Here is a 25,567-nt window from a genome sequence, read left to right as displayed (position 1 = left end):
GATTGATTTTTGGATGTTGAACCAGCCTTGCATTCCTGGTATAAATCGTACTTAGCCAATAGTGTATTATCTCTTTTGTGCTGCTGGTTTGCTTACAGAACAAAGTAAAGAGTGAATAAGGAGGGCCAAACAAGATATCCAGTATAGATACCAAAGACAGTGATATAGTCAGGACCAATAGGTCCTAACTCCCAATCCAGTATTCTGTTTCCACTGGTAAAGTACCTGCTACTGTGAGTACACAATTTGATGGGTACAATGAGAAATATATAAAAATATGAAGATATAGTCCTGTAGACTCAAAATACTTGTAATATTATTGAGAAGAAACTTAATACATATGAAATCATCAGTAAATATTTCAAAACATGACTAAAGTCTAGAAAAATAAAATAAAGGTAGGGATTACTTTTGCTTCTTTTATATTCATGCAGTAGAGAGAAAAGTATTGGCTTCAATACTCAATGCCTGGCCTCCTGGGAAGAGCTTTTAAATTATCAAAGACTAATACTGGAAAGCTAAACTAGAACAAAAGAATTAACATTTAATGGGTAGTTATTATGTACTTGGTGCTTTAATCTATCATTTAACTAGAAACCATGGTTTAGTTATTATTCCTGATTTGAAATGAGACAATTGAAGTTCAAGGAATTAAATTCCTCATGCTTTCTTACTACGCTGATGGACAGTGACTTCAATGGGGTATGGAGGGGACTTGATAATATGAGTGGACGTAGTAACCACAATGTTTTCATGTGAAACCTTCATAAGAGTGTATCAGTGATACCTTAACAAAAAAAATAAAATAAAAATTTCTTATGCTTATATTGGGAGCCAGGATACCCCAGGTATGTCTGGTTTGCCCAGGAATATTGCTATCTGTACCATAACTACATACCAGAAGCACCTTAAAGCAGAAGACTTGAAGGTTAGTAGCCTAGAATTCAAATCTCATGAACAACCTTGTTACTAAACTTTGAGCAATTCATACCACTTCTCAGACCCCTAGCTAATCTGTTTAAATAACATAATGATAACATGGACTGCTCTTGTCTCTGGAAGATCTACAGTGAAGTCCAAGCGTGGGGAGGGTTAGGTCAAATTACTAAACAGGATTATGTGTGCATGTGTATGTGATACTTACATATCTGTATCTATGTCCCAAAGCCAAGATGAAAACTATTTTTTGAAGTATTTATTCTCTTAGTAATAGTCTGAACAAGTAAGAAAAGAAACCACTGAGGTTATTGTTTTTTAGTCTGTCTCTCCTTTTTCATAAACTCCCTAGCAAATATTCTACTTTGAAATTGTACCTGAAAAAGTGAGGAAAGAAATTAAGATTTAAAGGTGAGGGAAAGGACATATTTAAATAAAGGCAAAGCTCTTGCTATATACATTCACTAGTACCCAGATCTGTGCATACGATTCACAGAGGCTACAAATAGCTTTATGACCAAAGGCAAGCTCTTTATATTATGCTTCAGTTACTCTCCTAAAAAAGAAACAACAGTTCTATTACCAGTATGTTGTTAGTATAAAATGAGATTATAAATTTGAAAATGAGAATATAAATATGAAAATAAATGTGAAATAGCTATATGAAATATAAAGCTAGTGATCTGCTCATCGGAAAACACTTTCATCACTAAAATCCACTCTATCTGTGGCCTTGGTTGAAAGAAATAGCTATTTTGATAAACTTCCCTAATCTCCCCAATTCTTACTACAGGTCTTTGTAAATTAAGATGACCCTTCCGGTTAAGCCACTTCTTTATCTGGGAACAAAGGTAGAAGTAACCTGGTGAACACCAGACATCACTTTTGCCTCTAAAAGTCTGGGGACTTTTACATCCTGCTTTCCAAGTCTGGGAATTTTTATGCTGCATCTAGCTAATTTTTACTCTGTATCTTTAGCATCTAGCCCAGGGCAACATAATAAACTAAAAAAAAGAAAGTGAAGGAAAAAAACAAAATAAAATCTTCCCCTTTACATGTGGCTACAGATTGTATTCAGAATAAGAGACTCTGCCATACTGAAATGGAAATTTTTATTTTATAGATGAAAAAGCAAAATACTGCTGAATTGACCCTGAAGTCACATTCTCAACTCATAGCTTACAGTCGAATTCTCCCAGTTCATCAATTAATTCCACTGAAAACAGACTAAACCTCTTGTCTGTGGAAGAAGCATAGATCAGATTGGACCATGATGATGGAGACAGTTGACAAAATTAAGCAAAGGAAATGACTGTAGCTCTGTTCAAGTTCTTTTTCTTCGTGGAAACATTCTCCATGGCCACGTGAGACTTAAAGGCTGTGACTATCCTGGCCAGAGCAGAAGATTAGAGCTGTGTCACAGAGAATTGTAGACTATTCTTCTACCATGGATATCCTGTGATACTCATGTCTCTCAGAGAGGACTGGCTAAACCAGAATATTCTTTGCAATAGCACTCAAAGTCCTTACTTGGGTCACATCTGTTACCTTTAGAGAATACTCTGAGCTAGAAAGAGATGCTCCCATGGCAACGGAGGAATTTCTGCAATAGAAATAATAAAGGAACAGATAATTATACAGGTTGTTTAAGGAGCCCTCCTACTGGCACTTCATTTTATAAGTTATTTCATGGCTCAAGAACAAGGGTAAGTCAAGGATCTTGGTCTACTATATTTTATAATTTGTATTTATTAATTACTTGAAACATCTAGTAACCAAATCTACCAAATAATGTATTTGATTTATGTCTATAAATTTAAGTTCTAAGGCTCTTGCTTCTTTTACTTGTCATTTCCTCCAATTTATAAATAATCAACTACTAACTGTTAAATTACAGAAGTCCTCTCAAGTATAAAAAATAAAAAATAAATACTGAATGGTTTGAATCCCTTAATGGTGGCATGATTTCAAAATAACTGAAAATAGGGAGCAAAGGTAAGGGAAGACCGACTACGTATTAAAAGTAGGAGGGATAAAAATGACTATGACTCTTATCTTTACACCATAGTTACTTACTTTGTTAAAGGAAATTACAGGTAAATGGACACATACACATATCTGACTCATTTGAAGCTTAGCTGCTGAATTAAAGTTCATTATTAAATGGTCTAAGTTCAGCAGTGACTTAAGGATAAAGATTCACCTATGTTCAGAAAAGCCTGTTTATTTAAAGCATGATAAGAACCACTTTGCAGTTGAAAGATTTATGCAATATTTATGTTCTAATTACAACATTCCATTCATTAACCAAATAAGGTTTTCCCATTTGGGGAAGCAAAAATTAATCTCATCCTTTCTTTTATGGGTCAAGGAACACATTTTTACCGGAATTTCATTCCTGAATCTCTAGCAGACCGAGCAGAACAGTGGAATTCTGTAGCACCTGAACCCTCAAGAATCCTTTGTAGATTTCTATCTGTTATACCACCCCCTGTTGGGAAAACAACACATAGAATTTTATGTAACACAAGGTAATACATAATACAAGAAAAAAATAATACAAGAATTTTGCATAAAACTTAATGAACAATAATGACTGCCCACCCTACTTGGAATTCCCATACTGAAATTTCTCATTGACTCAAGAATTACTCTCTCTTTACTAAACTAGAATGAGATCAGAAAAGAATGACAAAAGACATAGAATATGGACTCTGGAGAACAACTGATAATGCCATAGAACCTATATTATGGAATCTTATATATCGTTGGTTTATAACAATGCTACCGCTTACTGACTTTAGATCTAAAATGATTACTCTAGGGCAAGAAAAATCATGTGAGTGTTCTATCCCTACTCCCTCTAAATTAAAGCAAAATCAAATTAAAAAGAAAGGTAAGGACAGGCTTGAGGATGAAGCTACAAAAGCATGGCCTCAGAGATGTGTCTATCAGAGACAAGTTCTCTCTCTGGCCCAAGATTTGAAGACCACACTAACTTAACTGGTGGAAATGGCAATAATGCAAGGTATTATACAGTTTATGCATTATAATATCAACTTTTTGTTTCATTTCACAGAAGAATCTGATTATTTTTTATTAAAACTACACAACCAAGTACTTTATAATGACTCAATTGTTCTGATGAACACTCAAATATCTATTTATAAAGAATTATATTCTAAAGTGATACCAGATTAAAATATAAAATTAGTTTATTCATCTCTATGTCCTTTTCTCCTAATATAAAAAATGTAGTAAATAAAATGTTTCAATGACTGATAAAATATGTACTTTGTATCTCAAGCTATTCAAGTTGCTGAACTAACTTTACATACTTTCAGACATTAACTTTATATTTTTTCTTACTGGTAGAGTAATATCACTAAGCCCTAGGAAGTAGAAAGAACACAGACTTCTTTTAGATATGCATAAAGATAAAATGTAATGATGCCTTTAACTATAATACCTCAGGATAAAAATAGATGAGACATATGTGGCAAAATATTAAAACTGGGGAATCAATATATGAGTATCCATTATGCACTTTTCTACTTTTTTATATGTTTGAGAAATTTAACAGTAAGAAAAAGTTAAGATTGTCTTTATATTTATCTCACTCTGATTCTAGATCACCTTATCTAATCCTTTAAAAACTTTTCATCTCTAATGAGCCATTATATACCTAGTTGATCTTATGGTTATTATCAGGAGCATATGATCCAATTGTTCTGGCTCAAAGGAAGAATTCTGAAATCAGAGATTTTCAGTAACTGAGAGAATATTATTAATATTAATCCAGGGATGTTACCTAAATGTTTGTTTATACCTTCTTAACAATTAAGGTATTTTGAACCTAACACAGTATAGGGACATCAAACTTGGTGTGCCTCACCAGAGATGGACATCCATATTCACAAAATTCTATACTATGGGAGAGCAAACATGTAGAAACCCCAATCCCAATTTACTTCCTTATCTGCCACTCTCTGAGCAAATTCCTGCTAGAATGTTCTCCTCTTTTAAGTTTTAAATTCAGCACATATCTCCAAATCCTAAACATTTTAATCAAATTATATATTCTTCTGTCCAAATACCATATATCAATAATTTATCCTATATTGTCCTGCCTCCTTTGTTCTTCCTTCACTACAGTTCAGTGTTAGACTAACAAATGGATAGATAATTAAATACCTGGCATTACCACAATCCTGCCTTTTGCCTGAAAAAAGAAAAAAAACAAGTAAATTTTAAATGTCTTTCTCTTAAATGAAATAAGGCAGTGAGAACAGAAACATGAGCCAGAGTATATTAAATTTAAAAAATGACTACTAGTGTCTAACAGATTTTTAATAATTCAATTAAAATTTTAAAAAAATAATTTCATTTTAAATTTTTAATAGATCTTCTCTATTTCTTTAGGATCTTGGATAAATAAGATGTTCGGCAGAGTAACTCTTTCTATCCAGAAAGGTTATTTCATTGCATTGCTTTGAAGAGTTGGACTGTGATGAACACAAAGAATAGGAGAACACAATATAAATACTGAATAATCACATCACCTTAAGAAAAGCCATTACCGAAAATTAACACTAATTCTGAGTTCTTGGTATGCAATGGAAGGGAAGTAGTTGAATTAAATAAGATTTTAGCAGAAAACAAAGAGCATAGAATAATTGTAAATTACTAAAAAACAAACAAAACAATCTATTTCAATCCTGAATCCTCAGCTAAATCCCCTAGTTTATTATACCAATTAAACAAAACTATAGGCCCATTTAGCTGGGTTTTGAGTAATAAAACTAGACTATATGAATTGATTCTTGATAATTTTGAAAGATAGGTATTGAAATTGCCTTGCTGTTATTCAACCTGTCATCACATTTCTTAAATAAGTTTTGGTGATATACTCAGTATCACTGAAAGTCAAAAGGAAATCATCCCATTATAAGTGCAAACTAAGTGGAACTACTAACAGCAGGTAGGTAACAATGACAGAATAAAATCTACATTTACATCAAGCTCACTAAGTTGCAGAATAAAATCACTTAAACTGTACATAAATTGACTTTTTTCTCATGGGTTCCTTAAGGTGAATCTTTAAAACTGGACCAGCCAGTGTGGCTACCCAACACAATTTCTTGTCATTTGCCTCAACTGTCCAGTCTATGAATGCACTCAGGATTGGGTACACTATTTTTTTCTATTGAGTAGTACTGAATCACAGAAAAAATTCAGTCGAGAACCACATACAACTTAGCTTCTTTCACCATAGGAAAAAAAAAAAAGAAACAATCAATTAATGCATTCACTAAATAGAATGTTGAAAATACTAAGTTCTACAACACGTCCAGTTAGGACAAGTTAGAAAATAGAAAGATTGATTTAGTGTGGGGAGGAGAAAATGGGAGAAGAGAAAGAGAGGTATCCAAAGTGAGAAGAAGGGCAAAAAGGTAAAGAAAAAAGAAGATAGAAGAGGATAGAAGAGAAACCCAAAGATGGGGACAAAGTAAAAGTATGCTAACACTGAAATAACAAATGCAAAGAAAGGAAGAAAAGCAGAAAGTCTAAAAGCTATGATAGCATAAAGGCAGTGAAAAGAGAAGGTAGTAACATGGGGAAGAGAAAAGAGATGATGCCCCTAAGTAGGCAGGGAAACAATCCTCCTCACTTCTAAGACAAGTTATGGACACTTAAATGAGCTCTTAGTAACTAGCAGTGTAAAGTAAAGTAAGCATTCAACGTGATTGTCTGTTGAGGATCTTTCTGTAATAGCAACAAACTCTAAAGAAGCTCCAAAGACCTGGATATATCGTAGAAGCCATCTTTTGGAAAGTGTTCCAAATTTTTTAGTTAAAAGAAAATAAGGGTAAGAAATGATATGCTGGTGCAAAGAGAGAAACAGACTGATATATCACTTGGAAACAGTGGTCACAGAAAAAGTGATAGATTGTACAATATTGGTTTAGTTACATATTACAATATCAAGGTATAAAAAAATAATTTCTCTTACAGAACATGAGTCAACAACAAATTACGCTCTAAACTGAGCAATATCAGAATCTCCAACTATTTAAGTAACAGGGTCTCAGTAATCAAAAAGTGATCTCAAACTCCAACTTCTGTCATATTTGTCACTGAAAAGGCACATAATTTTTCATGATAGCTGAATTTTGTCATTTTGTTATATAGTAGGTGGACAGCAAGACATGAGCAGGGAGGGGATTGGGGACTTTGGCCAGTGTTTACATTTGGTGAGATGCTTTTTTACATTCTAAATAAACTGTTCTCCAGGGATGTGAGGAGGTAACAGATAACAGACCTGCCAAATCTGACTGGTTCCAACACTGAGACTTCACCTCCAAATACATTATATGCTCATTAGCATACTAAAAATCACACTCCTTGGCATGTGACAGTTCTGAGGCAGACCATCTAAGGACAAAAAGGCATCATCCTGTTTCCCAGGCATCTCCTCCCTATTCTAAGGAAACCCCACTTATCCTAGTGAAGAGTCCACCCCCTACTTAAACTTTAGCCATAAGACCACCCAGCTCAAATCCCACTGTGCTGCTTACCTCTGGACCATGCTCACACTCCCTCCTTGAGTGTGTACTTTGCTTTACTAAACTACTCTTTGCTTGTACCTGCTTGACCTGCTCGTGAATTCTTTCCCAATCAGAGTTAAGAACCCTTTCCAGGGTTGAGGTTTCACCTAGAATGCAGGGATATCACCCCAGATTGGATTACCTGACAACAAAATTGTCAAAGGTTGCTCCAAAGCTACCAAAAAAGAATAAACAAATATTTAAGTGCCTACCATGTTAGCAGGCACGGTTCTAGGTACGGGGAATACTGTGGTTGAAGGGGTCCATAATATGCCACGGTGGCATAAAAACTATTTTGAGCTGAAGTCATCTGAATTCCTGGAATTCCTCATCTGCCTAAAAGCAGAGTCTCCCAAAAGAATTAAAAAAGACTCAATTGTCATAAATCCCTTCCCTGGGAGCAACTCATTAGCATGACCCCCAAACAGACAAATCGTAAAACCACTGTATTTCCCATCTGTTTTCCTGAGGGTCCACTTACCTTTCCAAAAAGTCATTTCCCCCCACTAAATGCCCTTTCTCCTTCCTCTTCTAAATTCCTAAATGCCTCCCCCACCTCCTCTTCACCTATTGACAGCATATTATCCCCAAATTCTAAGCACCTCTTTGAGACATTTCTTTGTGAACTCCAATACACACATATGTAATTAAAATGTTTTTTTCACTCACTCATCTGTCTTATGTCAGTTTAATTTTTATGCCCTCAAACACTAAAACTTAAGAGGGCCGAGAAAAATTTTTCCTTTCTGACATGATGAATAAGAGAAAGTTCCCACTCTCATGGGGCTTACATGTCCAAGGAAGACAGACAACAGATAGGTATATTTATATGGAAAAAATTCAGTAGCAGTATGATGAAAAAAACAAATAAAACAAGGTAATAAGAGAGTAGAATGAAGAAGGGGGTTCTTTCCTTTCATAGAATATTAATTTCATAGAATAACTGTTAGAGAAATAAGTGGAACAAGGCCATTAACATTCTCAAATGTCTTAAACTACAGCATCCATAAAACAAAATATTTACTACCTAGAAAGCTGAAATGAAAAAGTTATATTTAACTGTTTCTTTCAAGTAAAAGCTTTCCAAAACATATTTTTAAAGAGATAAATGTTATCACTTTTTTTTTTTAGCGGGGGGGGGAGCCCTCCTTGGAAGATTATTTAGAACTATATGCTTACCTAAGGCTGTCAAAGTCATTTAACAATATAAAACATTTACAAGTATCAGATTTGGTGCTATTACCTGAAGTAATCCACAACTATTTAAGGCAGTGGGTGTTATATTATGACACTCACTTTGTCGATGAGGGAACTGAAATTTAGGATGGTAAGTAATTTGCCCAGGGTCACTGTTAATAAATGAAAGCCAGGAGTTAAACACAGGCTTTTCTAATCCCAAAGCCGATGCTCTTACCACTATATCATACTGCTGGTAACTGCTTCAATAAGTAAAAGTAGCATGATCTCATTTACATTTGGAATCTAAAAAAAGCTGAATACATGGAAGCAAGAGTAGAACATTGTTACTAGGCCTGAAGAGGAGAAAATGGGGAGATACTGGGTAAAGAGTACAAAATTACCATTATGTAGGATGAATGAATCAGGAGATCTAGTGTAGAACATGACTATAGTTAATAACGTACTGAATATTGGATATTTGCTGAGAGTAGATTTCAGGTATTTTCATCATACACACACACACACACACACACACACGCGTGCACACAAAAGGTACTATATGAGGAGATGGGTATGTTAATTAGCTTGACTATGTATATGAATATCAAAATACACATATGCAATTTTCATTTTATAAAAAAAAAATAAACTTAGTGTATGAGAATATTTAACCCAGCTCTTTCTGCCAACCTGATTAAACCTACAAATCACACCCTCACTCGTACAAACACATGCACAGATTTTGAAATGCAATACATGACTGTGGCAACTATATCCACCTTATTCTTTACTCCACAGTAAGTAACAATTTTAAGATGGAAACCTAATTCACCTTCTCTTCTCTTTAAAAACACTTCAGGCTTCCCCACTGCACCCAGAATAAAGTATGTACTCTTAAATAGTTTTCAAGACTCTGGATGCATTCTTCCTTTCACATCCATATTCTGGACATTCTTCAAGCTCGTAGTAAGTTATGCTCACTTTTATTTCCAAGCTTTTGCATATATGATGCATTCTGCATGAAATATTCACCTACCCTCCCTACTTCCCCTCCCCCTTTTGAAGGATGATAACTCCTAATCATCCTTCAAATGAGTAAGACACTGTAGTGTGGGTGTCTCTTCTGGGAAGCTAAATACTGCCAACCCCTATCCCCCCAATCTGGAGTTAATTCCTCTTCAAAATGCCCCCACTGTACCTTTTTTTAAACAGCAGTCTATTAAAATTGCCTGCTTTATTAAAAGTGCCTGTTGTGCGCTAGATTTTAAGGGCAGTGACTACATGTACGTACACACACACACACACACACACACACACACACACACACACACCTTGGTCACCACCATAGTAAAAATGCCCTTCACCTAATATATACTTAATAAATATTTGTAAAATCAGTAAGTTCCAGACTAGCAATCACAACAGATCATTAGGTGAAATTTCTGACAATTATTTTCATAGCTGTAGAAAAGTGAACATAATCAGAGGTCTCAACAGGAACACTAAATAATAATAATAGTAGTAGGGAAGCTAAAGATCTATTACATGTCAAGAACTATGCTAAAGCTCATACATATCTCTACCAATTATCAAAGCAACCCTGTAAAGGAGGTATTGAACTTATCTCAATTTCACACACAGAAACAGAGGCTTAAAGGTTAGTAATCTACTTAACATTACATAGCCAGTAAGTATCACTCCTGAGTCTCAAATCCAGAACTCTCTCAACTCAAAGTCCATATTCAATAATTTAGAATGCCTCTGGACTGGTCAGAAAAACACAGACATACTACAATTATAATGCCACCTTTTGACTGCTCTACAAATGATGCTAACTCACCAGGGGAATTCATACAAGAGAAAAATATATTACCTCCTATCTTGACAGACAGGGAGAAATGAAAGAATACAATTACATACAGATTTAGAGTTTACCTCCAAATGATAATTATCTCGAATTTTATATGGAATTCCCTGAATATACAAAGGCTGAGTGTGAGAAGATGTGGCTTAAAACTATGTAACCCTGATGGCAGAGAAAAGGTAAAATTTACTGTGTTTATCTAAGTTAGATCAGATCCTTAGACACTGTCTATAATTTGATCTTAAGAGCCTTGATTACTGAAACTACTCATGCAAAAGCAGTAAGAATTCCTGCTTGCTTTTTCCTACAGGGTAACCACAAAGTAATACTGAGTTTTGTAACTTAGCTGAACAACAGAATATCAGGAGTAACCACAACAGTCTTAGGAAGAAAGGAAAGAAATTCTGTGTACCTGATCTATGAGTCGCTTTATCAGGGGTAGCCCTTCTAGTGCCGAACAGTCACATCCACTGGTCAACACTCGCTCAAATCCCAAGGTGGAAAGGGTCTCCAGAGCTGCCACTGGATCATGAACCATGTCAAAGGCTGAAATAAATAAAAGTGATTAAAATGTTTACCAGATATCCTCTAATACAGTGTGTTCCAAAATGTAGACTATATACAGTGGTTGGCTGCACCTAGCTTGTACTGGCTTGTTCAAGCCATTGTTAAATATTTACGAATTTTGCAAGCATGGTTGTTGTCCACTGGCAGCTTGAAATCAGTCAAGGTGGGAGTATTTAAACAACAGAAATCAATAAATACCACAAATCTGTGCTCTTTTTTCCCCAAGAGCCAGTTTACTAGCACACCACAGTCCATACACCACTGGTAGTAAGGGTGATCATTTTGATGATACACATCTGAATAAATGTATTTACTTAAATGGAGGTAAGAAGTGAAACATTTCTATTTTTCATTAGTTACAAAAATTTATATTTAAAGTAAATTCACTTTATATTTTATTTAAAGAAAATTATTAAATAAATTTGCAGATTATACACAGATATGGCAAAATTGTAAATATGATAAATAAGTGACTAGGATTCGGGAAACTCTGCTCTAAGGCTTTAGACAAACCAGACAAGTAGAATGAAACATTACACTCACCAGTTCCGAAAAAGGCATTCTCATTATTAGTATTTTGTACTAATCCACTTATCCCACATACTGAAGGCTCACAGCACAAGGACAATTGTTTACAACAGACTACAAGTTTTAATGCCATCCCTTTCTAAGAGACTTCTCTCCTCTTCAGAGAGGAAAGTAGCACCAGGAACCTCAAAGAGAAAAGCTTCAGGCATACCTCAAGAAACTGCGAGTTCAGTTCCAGGAATATTGCAATAGGACAAGTCAAATGAATGTTTTTATTTCCCAGTGCATATAAAAGAGCATACTTCATACTGTAGTCTGTTAAGTGGGCAATAACATTGTCTTAAAAATAATGTATGTAACTTAATTAAAAAATACTTTATTGCTAAAAAAATGCTAACCATTATCTGAGCTTTCAGTGAGCTGTGATCTTTTTGCTGATAAAGGGTCTTACTCTGATGTTCATGGCTGCTGACTGATCAGGATGGTGACTGATGAAGGATGGGGTGACTGGCAATTTCTTAAAAGAAGACAGTGAAGTTTGTTGCATCTATTGACTTCCTTTCACAATTTCTCGTAGCATGTGATGCTGTCTGATAGCCTATTACCCACAGTAGAACTCCCTTCAATATTGGAACCAGTCCTCTCAAACCTTATCACTGCTTTATCAACTCAGTTTATGTAGTATTCTGAATCTTTTGTCACTTCAACAATCTTCACAGCATCTTCATGCACAGTAGATTCCTTCGCAAGAAATATCCATAAGAAGCAGCTCTTCATCCATTAAAGTTTTATCATGTGGTTGCAGCAATTCAGTCACATCTTCAGGCTCCACTTCTAATTCTAGTTCTCTTGCTGTTTCCATCACATACACAATTACTTCCTTCACTGCAGTCTCAAACACCTCAAAGTCATACATGAGGGTTAGAATCAACTTTTTCCAAAATCCTATTAATGTTGATATTTTGGTGTCTTCCCATGAATCATGAATGCTCTTAATGATATCTTGCATATTGAATCCTTTCCAGAAGGGTTTTCAATGAACTTACCCAGATCCATCAGATGAATCACTATTCATGCCTGGAATACCCTTACAGAATGTATATCCTAAATAATAAGACTTGAAAGTTGAAATGACTCCTTGATCCATGGGCTAGAGAATGAATGTTGTGTTAGCAGGCATGAAAACATAATCTCATTGTACATCCCTATCACAGCTCTTGGGTGACCTAGTGCATTGTTAATTAGCAGTAATATTTTGAAAGTAATCTTTCAGTAGGTTTCAACAGCAGGCTTAAAATATTCAGTAAACTATATCATAAATAGATATGCTCTCATCCAGGCTTTGTTGTTTAATTTATAGAGCACAGGAGGAGTAGGCTTAGCATAATTCTTAAGGGCCCTAAGATTTTTTGAATGATAAATGAGCATTGGCTTCAACTTAAAAGTCATCAGCTGCATTATCCCCTAACAAGAGAGTTAGCCTGTCCTTTGAAGTTTGAGGCCAGGCATTGACTTCTCTTCTCTAGCTATCAAAGTTCTAGACGGCATCTTCTTCCAATAGAAGGCCATTTCATCTACATGGAAAACCTGCTGTTTAGCGTAGCCACTTTTATTATCTAAGCTAGATCTTCTGGATAACTTGCTGCAGCTCCTACATCAGCACTTGCTGCTTCACCTTGCATTTCTATGTTAAGGAGACAGCTTCTTTCCTGAAACCTCATGAACCAACCTGTTAGCTTCACACTTTTCCTCTGCAGCTTCCTCACCACTCTCAGTCTTCACAGAATTGAAGAGAGTTAGAGCCTTGTTTTGGATAGGCTTTGGTTTAAGGGAATGTTGTGGCTGGTTTGATCTTCTATCCAGACCACTAAAACTTTCTTCATATCAGCAATAAGGCTGTTTTGTTTTATCATTTATGTGTTCACTGGAGTAGCACTTGTAATTCCCTTCAAGAATTTTTCCTGTGCATGCACAATCTGGCTAACTGTTCAGTGAAAGAAGCCTAGCTTTTGACCTATCTTGGCTTTGGACATGCCTTCTTCATTAAGCTGAATCATTTCTAGCTTTTGATTTAAAGTAAGAGAAATGGGACTCTTCCTTCCATTTGGACACTCAGAGGCCACTGCAGGATTACTAACTGGTCTAATTTCAATATTGTTATGTCTCGGCTAAGAGGGAAGTCTGAGGAGAGGGAGAAAGATGGGCGAATGGCTGTTTGGTAGAGCAGCCACAATAAAGCCAACATTTATTGATTAAGTTCACTGTCATACATGGGTGTGTTTCGTGGAAATTCTAATCTACAGTGGATTAGCTGCTAAACCCCTTCCTTTTACCCTTTAGTACATGTAGACATTTAAAATCTACCACAGAGGACTTTCTTTTTTTGGTGGCAGTACCTTCTCACCAATAATTACACTATCATACTATCTCATTAAACATGAGTGAAAAAAATGTCGAAACCAGGAGAATGTAAAAATTTTAAAACATGAAAGTATTTTTTGTTTAACTTATTGAGGGAAAAGAACAAAATTTAAATGATTTTCTTAGTTTATGAACAGAAAAATCTATTGATGGATTTACCTTTTTATTTAGCATGTCAAATTTTAAACTATATATTTTACAGATAAATGTTGACAATTTAAATTGCTTTTCATATTTAAAATCTTTTTTATAGTTAGCCTTAAGGTGCTGACTTTTAAGCACTTTAACATCTTTTCATTATTGCTAGTTTATGAGAAGCATTGCAAAGTAGCTAACAAGAAAACAGTTTTCTGTTGGTATTATCCATTTTAAAAAGAAACAAGAATAACAAATACTTAATATCTAATTTCTATAAATAGATGTAAATGGTGCTGTCCACTCTCATCCTAATCTTTAAATGCTTAATCAAAAGAACAGAAAAACATTCAACAATTTCTCAAATATATCAAATAATAAAAAATTGAAGACTTTTCATGGGCAATTGAGTGCCATCTGCAAGAGAAACTGACACTTGTCCCTCCATTTTACCAAAGGTTGGCAAAAGTGTACGGAAATTATATAACTGGATTTATAGATAGTTTTTTATATGAAATTATCACTTTTAAAAAATCATTCTAATGTAGACAAGCTATCAATAACTATAGTGAACATCTATCCATTGCCTAGGCAGCATCTATTTCTTTTTTCCTCCTTCCAAATATTATCCAATTCTTCTTCAGATACCTAAGACTGTCCATGAATCTTACATTCATCTGCTGATCTAACCCCTAGTTCCAGGAACAATCTTGTCTGGCTTAAGCTGGGCAGTACATTTCAATTTCACTGGCCACAATGATATATTCCTTTGGGGGCTGCACATGACCTAAGGCAATCCAATAAAAATCAATCTCAGGATTCCTGCTTGGAATGCTGTAAAAAGGACATGCACTTGTAGGCAATGCTTACTTTCTCCCTCGATTATTTCCCACCATTACCACTACCACCACCATCTACTTTTTTTTTTTCACCACCACCTACTTTTAACAACTATTCATAACTAAGCTTCAAATTTTCTAGAAACTGTGAATCTCAAAATTTACAACTGTTAGTCCCAGTATCAGTATAAGAAACCAACTGGTAAGACTTTAACACTATAGTATTGTGTTCCATAAAAAGGCATTGGTGAAATTAGAGACCTGACACCATTTAATAGAACTTCTAAAATGGAAAGGACTCACCTCGGTGGAAAGTGACTGGCAGAGGACGGCAAATAGCTATTTAAAAAAAAGTCAAATAATAATATGAGTGAGGAGATCATCAGTGATTATTATACAAAGAATTCTCCACGTTATTTTTTTAATGTTTTCCCTTCCTAAGAAGTGAGAACAGTGAATTAAAATAATAAAATGGCAACTTTCCAAGTTCAGAGTCCTATGTTTCCACTTTACATATTTTTTTTTAATGGTCATCCACTCCTAAGGAAAACAAGTACAAATTATATGATCTGGCAATGCAAGGGCAACATTACGTCTATTTACATCTGATAATCTTCAAGAAATACTTTGCCTAGTAATGTAGGTAGTTTGCTTCTGTCCTCTCCACTTCTCCCCATCCTCACCAAATGCAATAGCTTTTGAAGTTTTGGTGCAGTCATTAAAGAAATCAAGGTAAACTTCCCTTAAGTCCTACAGGAACAGTACCAGAACCTGATCCATAGCAAGTGAGGAAAGTCAGGAGGGCTATGCCGCATGTACCCTCTGCCAAAACACCTAAATAACTACTGTTTAAAACAGGTTACTGTAAGTTCCTGCAGATATGACTGAAAAATCAGTTTTGTGGTCACATTTTTCTGTATCAGAATTATTAAATGCAATCATCCTTAGAGGCTTTTTGGTCTCAGATACAAATTCTTACCCACAAGAGACATGCATAGCTCTTTGTCAATGTGTCCATCTTCAGTCAATGCCCCAAATACCAAACCATCAGCACCATAAAGCTTGGCAAGACGAATGTCAGCCTTCATCACCTCAACTTCACGATCTGAATATAAAAAATCACCTCCACGTGGCCGAATCATCACAAAAACTGGGATCTGGACATATTGTTTCACTACTTGAAGGACACCTGAAAGAACAGAGTGCAGACTAATTAAATTCAAATGTGAGCTAAAAGCTCAAGGAAATCAATTAAATACTACAGGTCCTCTACATATGCTCTTGTGTATCACTTCTACAGGAAGAGTTGACTGAGAAAACTAGAGAAAAGTGGATCTAAAGGGAAGGAGAACAGTGGTAAGAAAATTGTGTATATAGCAGAAGGTAAGTAATAAGAAAATCAAGGGTAAAAAAGAGCAACTTAGGACAAGAAGGAAGTTACTGTATTTTAAAAGCACTTGTCAGTTGACTTGACAAGAATCCTTTTACTGGTATGTGACATTTGAAAGTGTAATAACTACCAGGCTCAAAGTTCTGCCAGTGTATTCTGTAAGACCCAGTTTCTCCTTTCTAACTGATTACAGCTCTATTTATAACCTACTATAGAGATGGTTATGTAGTTGTAAAGTTTATGACCCTTTAATAGACAAAAAAATTTGGCAAAGCCTTTTTCTGAAAGAGATATACAAAAGGGAGCAAAATTCTACTTAATTGTGATTTTATGCAGAGATTGATGAATTAAAGTACCCAAATATTTGATGAAATCCGTGGCTAGTTCAGAAACCCTCAATAGTACAGATCTTCCTTGACTTACAATGGGGTTACATCCCATTAAACCCATTGTGAGTTGAAAACATCCTAAGTCAAAAATTCATTTAATACACCTAACCTGAACATCATAGCTTTAACCTCACCTACTGTAAATGTGCTCTGAACACTAACATTTAGGCTATAGTTGGACAAATGGTCTGAATATCTCATGTAATTATTGAGTACTATACTGAAAGTGAAAAACAGAATTGTTATATGGGTACAGAATGCTTATACATATATCGGTTATTTAACCTAGTGAATACGTGGCTTACGGGGAGCTGCAGCTCATTGCCACTGCCCAGCACCACAAGAAAGTATTGTACCTTATATTGCTAGCTCAGGAAAAGATCAAATTCAAAATCTGAAGTATGGTTTCTACTGAATGTGTTTCGCTTTTGCACCATTGAAAAATCATAAGTTGAACCATCATTAAGTTGGGGACCATCTGTATAAGATTTTTGGTAGGCACCACTAGTGTTTATTTAACCAGTATGAATTTACTTCTTTTTCCTTGCTAAAATAACCCAATTTCCTATGAAATAGTAATATGCCTAACACCAAGCAATGAGGCACGATTGCTATTACAAAAAACAGATGGCACTCAAATTTACATATATATTCTAGGAATTTCATGGAATGGCCAGGGGATGCCCTCTTTTAATGAGAAGATTCCAAAGGGCTTTTGAATATATAAACCTTTTATACTGAAAAATGCTATCATCAACCTCAGAATAACATATAGGAGTCAGAAATTCATATAGGGACTTCTGCTTTTGAACAAAGACTGGATTACCCTCCCACCTATAATAACCAAAAGATAGATAGTATGTATGAGACAATGGTTTGCAAGACTGGATGTCAAACAACAAAGGACAATGATGCCTGAAAGATGAAAAACAAACAAGGTGAGCACTATAATTGACCCAGATTACTATCTTGAGAGTTTTCTAGACCACACAGTTTAAGGAGGGGGCACCCAGAGGGAGCCCAGAGCATTCTCTGAGTTGAGGAGACAAAGCTGAGAGTCCAGAGAAGACAAGTGGCTAACAGTTCACAGGAGACAGTACCAGGGAGAAGAGAAAGAAAACTCTGAAGATTTGCAGAGAATCCCCCTCTAATATTCAGTTGAGCACTAATCAGTGCATACATGCAAGGAAACTATACAAAGGCAGGGAAGGATCCACTGAAAAAGATTAGAAGAAATAGTACATATCATTAATACTGGTCAGGAATAATGCCTGTCCCCAACAGGCAGACAGGAAAACTTCAAGATTCATGGGGTGTGAGGCAGAGTACACAAAGGGTCTTGCCTCAGTAGAGGGGAATAATTAGCTCTAGACTGACTACTGTTCCAGAACTGCCTAACAAATTTTAAAAGCAAGCCACAAAGGAACAAACTGTTTCCAAGTAACCTAACTGCTCAAGAATATTTACAGGAATACAAAAATATCCAGTACCCAACAAAGTCTTGTATTCAATGAAAAATTAGTAGGCAGGAAAATAAGACACATCATGAGGTAATAAATCAATCAAGCAAAACCAACCTAGAACTTACAGATGTTTTAATTAGCAGCCAAGTCATTAAAACAGCTACTATAACTTTATTCCACATGTTCAAAAGAGTTCAGAAGCAACATATGAGATATAACAACAGACTCAAATTTCTAGATGTGAAAAAATGTATGGGATGAAAGATACACCAGGCAGGATTAACAGCAGATTAGACATTACAGGAAAAAGATAGTAAACTTGAAAATATTGCAATAGGATCTATGTGAGACAAAAGACAAGACAAAAAGATTTTTAAAAAATAGCAGTTTATCAGTGAGTTGTGGAACTTTAAGCAGCTGAATATAAATGTAACTGAAGTCTCTAAAGAAGAAAGTGGAAGACATTCAATGCTGAAAATTTTCCAAATGTGATGAAAAGTATAAATGCACAGTTCCAAGAAACATGAAGAAAACTACCCTCAGGTACATCATAATCAAATTGCTGCAAACCAAGAAGGAATAAAGAAGAAATTATTAAAAGCAACCAGAGAAAAGAGACATTACATAGAAAAGAACAAAGTTATGGATAATAGATTTCTTGACAGAAACAATACAAGCAAAAAGACAGTGGATAAAAATCTCTAAAGTATTGAAAGAAAAAAATGTCAAACTAGAATTCTACATCCAGCAAAAATATCTTTTAAAAATGGGGAAAGATGTTTTCAAACATACAAACCTGAAAGAATTCATCACTAGCACATTGCACTACAAAAAAAAAAAAGCTGAAAGAATTCAGGCAGAAGACAAATGAAGCCAGATGGAAGTACTGATCTGCACACAGGAATGAAGAGCACTAGAAATGGAATTACACCTAGGTAAATATGATTGTTTTCTTATTATTTCAAACTCTTAATAAAAGATAATTGACTCTTTAAAACAAAAAATAGTAATAATGTAGTGTGGAGTTTTTAACTTATGTAGTAGTAAACTGTATGACAACAGTTCAAAAACCAGGATGGAAGAAATAAATGCAAAAGTCAATATGCTGAGGATGTCAGAAGGGAAAGATAAAAAAAATCCTAGTCCTTTATATTACTGTAGAGCAACTGAACCAATATTAACAGCAACTACTTCTCTTGCAACTTCCTGATGTAGGAGGAAAAAAAATTTATTTGATCACATCTTTGATTTACTGACACAGGTTTGTTTACAGTCATAGGCATTTCAAATGGATATGCTATCCATAGCTAGTTAACATGTTAGTAACATTAGTAAAGGATCCCAGTAAAACAGATTATCAATTGTCTCTAGGCTCAATAAACTCCTGTGAGAAAATCTGAAAAATGGACACTTACCCATGCTAGGTGTGGTTCCTCCTTCCAGTAAACCAGAACATAATTCAATCCGACCAGCACCTTTAATAAAAAAGCATTGCTCAGCATAACAAATTTTTTTAAATTAAAAATTAAGAAAAATATTTAAAAATTGCTCAAAAATTATTGTCTAAAATAAACTCATATTAACAGTAAACTTCACATTTTCTCCAAATATAAAGCAAAAACTCTTGAAACTGAGAGAAAGTAAATTATAAAAAAACTATTTAAATCCCAATTTTATTTTGCAACCCACAATGTTTTACTGATAGTCAAATTTAAGAGAAAACTCAAATTAAGCTAGATCTCTTAAAATTTTGTAATACAATATTGCCTTTTCATGTATAAAGAAGTGACTTAGAATAAAGAAGTTTCTGGATTGACCATAATAGTGGAACACTGAATTTGTTGATAAGAAAGTAATCAATTTTTTTCCTGAGAGTCTTTATTATTTTAAGCTTTAAAAAAGCACAAGTTACTTTTAAGTAGCTTAAATCAAGATAATTTCAAGAATGAGAGAATGCTGAAAGCAAAGAACTATCAGACTATGGGGTCTTGTCAGGAGCCAGCTTGAGAAAGCTCTTACCAGCCACAGTTGGGATATTTTCAGCATCAATAAGAAGAATAACTAAAATGGATTAAAACACATCAAATATGTCTAAACCTAGATTGATGATAAAACAACTCACTGGAGGATAGAGAACAAGGTCATTATACCAAAGATCCGTAAAGGGAAAAGAAGCAAGCATTTATTCTGCCTTTCTTGTACTAACTGGACTTAAGTAAAACCAGTTGATGAGGGAAATTTCTTCCTTATGGAAGTAGTCTGCTAATAAAAAATAAATGTTAGAAAAATAAATGCTAATTAAAAATATAGTACCATTTTGTAAAGCCACCTCTCGTCACTTGCTGCACCCCCACCACAACCTGCCCCCCATATATATGAAAGACTGACCGTGCACTGAAAATGGCTCAAGCTGAGTGATGGATACATGGGGATTCATTATGGCATCTACTCTTTTGTATATGTTTGGAATTTTCTGTAATAAGTTTTAAAATACACACTGCTAAAATTATTAGGTGGAAAGCCTAGGATAAGGCTGACAATATGTGACTCCACTGATCAATCTTAATGTCACAAAAATAGAAAACCTAAGATGTTACAGACTCCTGATTTAATGCAACAGGGATTATGTTATCTATAAAGTAGATATGCCAAAAACTCAAATTTGAATATGATTAAGCCTTTGGGTTAAGTACAACTTTACAGGAAACATAAGGGTCAAGGGAACATATAAAGTGACATATGTATATAAAGTAAATATACAATCAGTAAAATTGAGAATGTGGAATACTCTAAAAGATGAAAATCACAGTTTCTTTAACAAACTAAAGGAAAGAATTACAGAAAGAAAAAAGGGAAAACTTACAGACTGAAACAGACTTAAAAGATATATCAAACCAATGAAATGTTTGGGTCTTGATTCAAAGAACTATAAAACAAAACTGTATAAGCCAATTGTAGAAACCTGAAAACTACTTGAATATTTTTGATGACAGAAATTATTTTTTTAAGATATAAGTGATACTGTTTTTGTTAGCTTTTTTTAAAGAGTCCTTCTCTTTTACAGATATACACAGAAATATTTAAGGATGAAATGACATCATGTATGGGATTTGTTTTAAAATCTGGGGTTGAGGGAAGAAAGGTAAGATTATTAGATCAGGGGTGTAATAATAAAGAACTATGGCTGCAGGCCAAAGGCCCACAGCTTTCTTTTTGTTAAGGACTGCCAGTTAAAAATATTTTTGCGTGTTTTTAAAAAAATGACATCCTTACTAATATATAACTCACATACCATACAATTCACCCGTTTAAAGTATACAATTCAGCACTTTTCAGCATACTCACAGAGTTTTGCTACCATAACCACAATCAATTTTAGAACATTTTCATCACCCCAGAAAGAAACCTCACACCCTTTAGCAGCCACCTCCCCTTCTGCCATTCCCTTTAGCCCTAGGCAACCACTAATCTACTTTTCAGTCTCCAAAATTTGCCTTATCTGGACATGTGACATCAGTGGAATCACACAATATGTGGTATTTTATAATTAGTTTTGTTCCACTTAGAATAATGTTTCAAAAGATTCATCTAACTTGTCACATGTATCAATAAGAACTTTATTTTTATTGCCAATTAAGAATGGTTTTTACATTTTCAAAAGATAATTTTAAAAAACAAAGGAGAATATTTGACAAAGACCAAATATAATCAGCAAAGCCAAAAATATATTACCATGCTGCTCTTTGCAAAAGTTTCCTGACTAACCACCGCTCGTCACTTGTCACCCCCACCACCACAACCTGACCCCCATATAGATGAAAGACTGATCGTGCGCTGAAAATGGTTCAAGCTGAGTGATGGGTACATGGGGATTCATTATGGTATCTACTCTTTTGTATATGTTTGGAATTTTCTATAATAAGTTTAAAAATTTTCTGATCCTGTGTTGATGGAAATTTCTATGCTTCCTATCAAAGCAGGTTAAGTGCAAAAGATATATTGTGAAGTAAAAATAGATAATGTTCATACACAAAAGGTAATGATAAAAGTCCTGATGATGAAAATGGCAACAAATCTCTAATATCATCTTTAAAATCAATGGTTTAAAAAAAATTAAATCTAGACTAAAGTTAATTAAAAATTAAGTTGGGGAATAAACACTATTGTGGACATTTGACTCAAAATGTGACCTACTGGAGGAGTAAAAATAAAAGTTGATAATTTTCCAGTATGTTTTCTAGTTGGTTGGTTGTTTTCAAGAATATTACTAGGTCCTTACATCACCAGGGCTCACAACATCAGTTCACAGGAATCATTTTCAGACTCTTAAAAAGACTGCCAACTGTCATTCATTCTCTAATTTCTCTTACCTCCTCTTTCTGCATTTACAGCTGACTCTACTGAATCAACACACACTTCCATGAGAAATCCATTTGCTGCTCCTAAAATACATGGAGAACAACGTAATTTAATGATGGTACTATCCATCCAGATCAATCTACCACAACTATTTTACATTTTGCTGCCAAAATCCAATGTCCAGTAATAGGCAGGTATATAAGTACACTAGGGCCTATGAATGGAATACACTATTAATTATAAAATTAATGTCTCTGTGAAATAAATACACAGACATATATAAAAGAAATTATACTGAGGAAAATATACACTGAATGCCAAATTAATCTTCCTCAAACACAGACCTCATCATATTTCAGGTCAGAGTCTTTCAGTGCTTCTCAATACCTGAAGATATGTTTAAATTTCTTTATAAGGGATATATGTTTAAGAACTGGGAGGGACTTCAAATCCTGGCCCCAGTACTTATTTGTGTGATCCTAGATAAGTTACTTAACCTAAGTTTTCTATAAACCAGGGTAGGTTTTAATACCTACTTCCAAGTAGAGAGTATTAAATAATCCATGTAAAGTGGATAGTACCCACTAAGTGTACAAAAAGTGTTAGTTATAATTAATGAACTACATATTATTTCCTCTATATGCCTCTAGTTCCTCCCAACCCCATCTCTGCACTTACTTATGCCATCTCCTCAGTCCACAAAGTCCTTCCAGCTCCATTTATGAACACTAAAATCTTCCAAGGCTCATGTCAAATCCCATTTCCATATTTCTTTGCTCCCAAAGTAGGAAATTGTATTTCCCTCTTTTGAACTCATATAAATTATACATTCCTCTTTAAAATGCTTATTGTATCTCTTTAAAACACTGATTACTTTCTATCTCATTACTATATATGTACACAGGTGTCTCATCACTCTTACTTAACCTAATCTTCCTAAGTAAAGTCTGTATGTGAGAAATCTTTATTATCACCCAAAGCAAGCACAGTTTCTACCCTGGTATACAACAGTCACACAAAAGTTTACTAATGACTGAATAATTACACATTCATAAAACCCTTGTATTTACACTAAAAAGTCTGATGAAAACAAAGCTTTTAGCTTTTTCTGTAAGCATAGAATTTTTAAACAAATAGGCCTCTAAGAACTATTTAGAGTCAGTACAGTCAAACTTACTTTCATAATAATACTAAGACTTATTTGCCTTTTTCACTGTCATTCTTTCACATGAGGGCTTTCTAGAGAAGTGTTTCTAGAGCTACCAGACACGTCAGGTTGAATGCAGAAGCAGGGAAGAAAATCCAGGTATTCCACTAATCCCAACAGTAAAGAGATTTGCAAAAATAGAAAACTTTGGCACACTTCTGTTTTGTTTGTTAAGGAATATAGTTATTTTTCATAAAACATGTTGTGTTAACACGTAATGGGTTTATTATGGTTATTTTCTAGTTAATACATGCTTTTAAAATTTGTTTTCATTTCCAATAGTCAATATTGATAGATTGAACCTATATAAATAGAAGGTCTTGGAGATTTTCAAGAATTTTTAGGAGAGTAAAAGGTCCTGAGATCAACAAGTTTGAGAAGGGATGGTTTATAACAGAGGAAAACTATTAAATTACTGGGTTTAAAATTCAACACTCACATTAACTAGAAAATGAAGTTAAGTAGCCCCCAAAACCTTATAACTATTAAAAGGTGGCAGTTTCTTTTTGTTCTACCTATTTTCTAAGTTTTAGGGTCAGAGATAATGCAGAAACCCAAGACATCCTGTCCCAGGGTACCGAGGAACTGGTAAGAAAAAAAAAGCAATTGAATGGGCGAGAGAATGTTTGCTCAGATCCTTGCAAGTGTCTACTTTGTGCGTCTGTGGTCATGGACACCACAGCCTACTGCCCCACCCCAATCTCCCTTTAAAAGCCCTAACTGCTTGTGCTTCCTGGAACTGTGGTTCTTTAAGCCCACCACTCCCTCATTTGCTGCAAATTAATAAATTATTCCTCTCTTTTCTTAAGAACGTCCTCATTGTTTTGTGATTTGACTTCTGTGACAAGAAGTTTCAGTCACATGGTTTTCCATAACAGTTTGGAGGAACTAAGAGTTCACGAAGGAGGGTTTGCCAAATACCCTAAGCACCTGCTATGTCATCCTACCCTGGTGCTGCAGAACTTGGGACTTTCGGCAACCACAAGCTCTGCCACTTGTGTAGCTTTGGGGACAATCCTCACCCTCGCCGTAGCAACTACAGGTTATTAAGCGGTTACCACAGGTTAGGCACTGAGCTCAGCGCTCCACATCTAACTACCACAGCGAGGAAATGTAGGGGTACTTGTATGCTCGTGGAGAGACTGGGAACCTGAAGCTGAGAGAAGTTAACCAACTTGACTACGAGGGGGGCGATGGGACGTGGCGGCAGCGGGATTCGTACCCACACATCTGGCTGCAGAGCCGAGCCACTCCCGCTACAAGCCCCCGCTCAGGCCCTCGGTTTCCACACGTTTAAAGCCGGAATGACAGAGCGTGCAGCGCGGGGCAATGTGAGGAGCTGGGGAAAGCACTCCAAGGGAAATCGCGGTTAATCCGCCGGCCTGCACGCCCACAGGCCCGCCCCGAGAGCTAAATCTGCCGACAGCCCGCTCCCTGCCCCTTTTCCGCACCGGTCTTCCCGGACGGTATCCGCGCACGTTTCCGCTCCAAGGGGGCCCCCTGCCTCTTCATGCTGGGCACGTTCCTCCCCCGAGCGTCTTCAGTTTCTCCTCAGAGTTAGGGTACTGGCGCGCGCAACCAACGAAGCGCGTCCACAGGACTGCGCGCGCCCCTGCACGTACCCGACGTCCACGCCCCAGCAGTCCCCGCGAAAGCCGAATCGCTCCGCGCAGGCGCAGTCA

The 25,567-nt window shown here is 35.5% G+C and overlaps 1 protein-coding gene and 1 pseudogene across 2 annotated transcripts; both read right to left on the bottom strand.

Annotated features, from left to right (window-relative positions):
• Positions 1-2,031: 2,031 nt before the first annotated feature.
• Positions 2,032-25,543, bottom strand: CUTC (cutC copper transporter). Of its 2 annotated transcripts, XM_036898455.2 has the most exons (9): positions 25,337-25,543; positions 22,690-22,761; positions 19,735-19,794; positions 16,057-16,266; positions 15,381-15,416; positions 11,000-11,133; positions 5,131-5,158; positions 3,322-3,427; positions 2,032-2,539 (listed from the first exon to the last, which is right to left on the bottom strand). In XM_036898455.2, the coding sequence occupies exons 1-9, from the start codon at positions 25,395-25,397 to the stop codon at positions 2,425-2,427; spliced, it is 822 nt and encodes a 273-aa protein (XP_036754350.1). In that variant the 5' UTR covers positions 25,398-25,543; the 3' UTR covers positions 2,032-2,424. The 2 variants fall into 2 exon arrangements, with proteins under 2 accessions (XP_036754350.1, XP_057362193.1); XM_057506210.1 differs by lacking the exon at positions 15,381-15,416.
• Positions 11,140-14,277, bottom strand: LOC130684517 (tigger transposable element-derived protein 1-like; annotated as a pseudogene).
• Positions 25,544-25,567: the final 24 nt, after the last annotated feature.

This window comes from Manis pentadactyla, chromosome 8 (genome assembly GCF_030020395.1).
Source record: "Manis pentadactyla isolate mManPen7 chromosome 8, mManPen7.hap1, whole genome shotgun sequence".
Lineage (NCBI taxonomy): Eukaryota > Metazoa > Chordata > Mammalia > Pholidota > Manidae > Manis > Manis pentadactyla.
The sequence above is the reverse complement of the archived record's forward strand: the minus strand, read 5'-3'. Positions and strand labels throughout refer to the sequence as shown.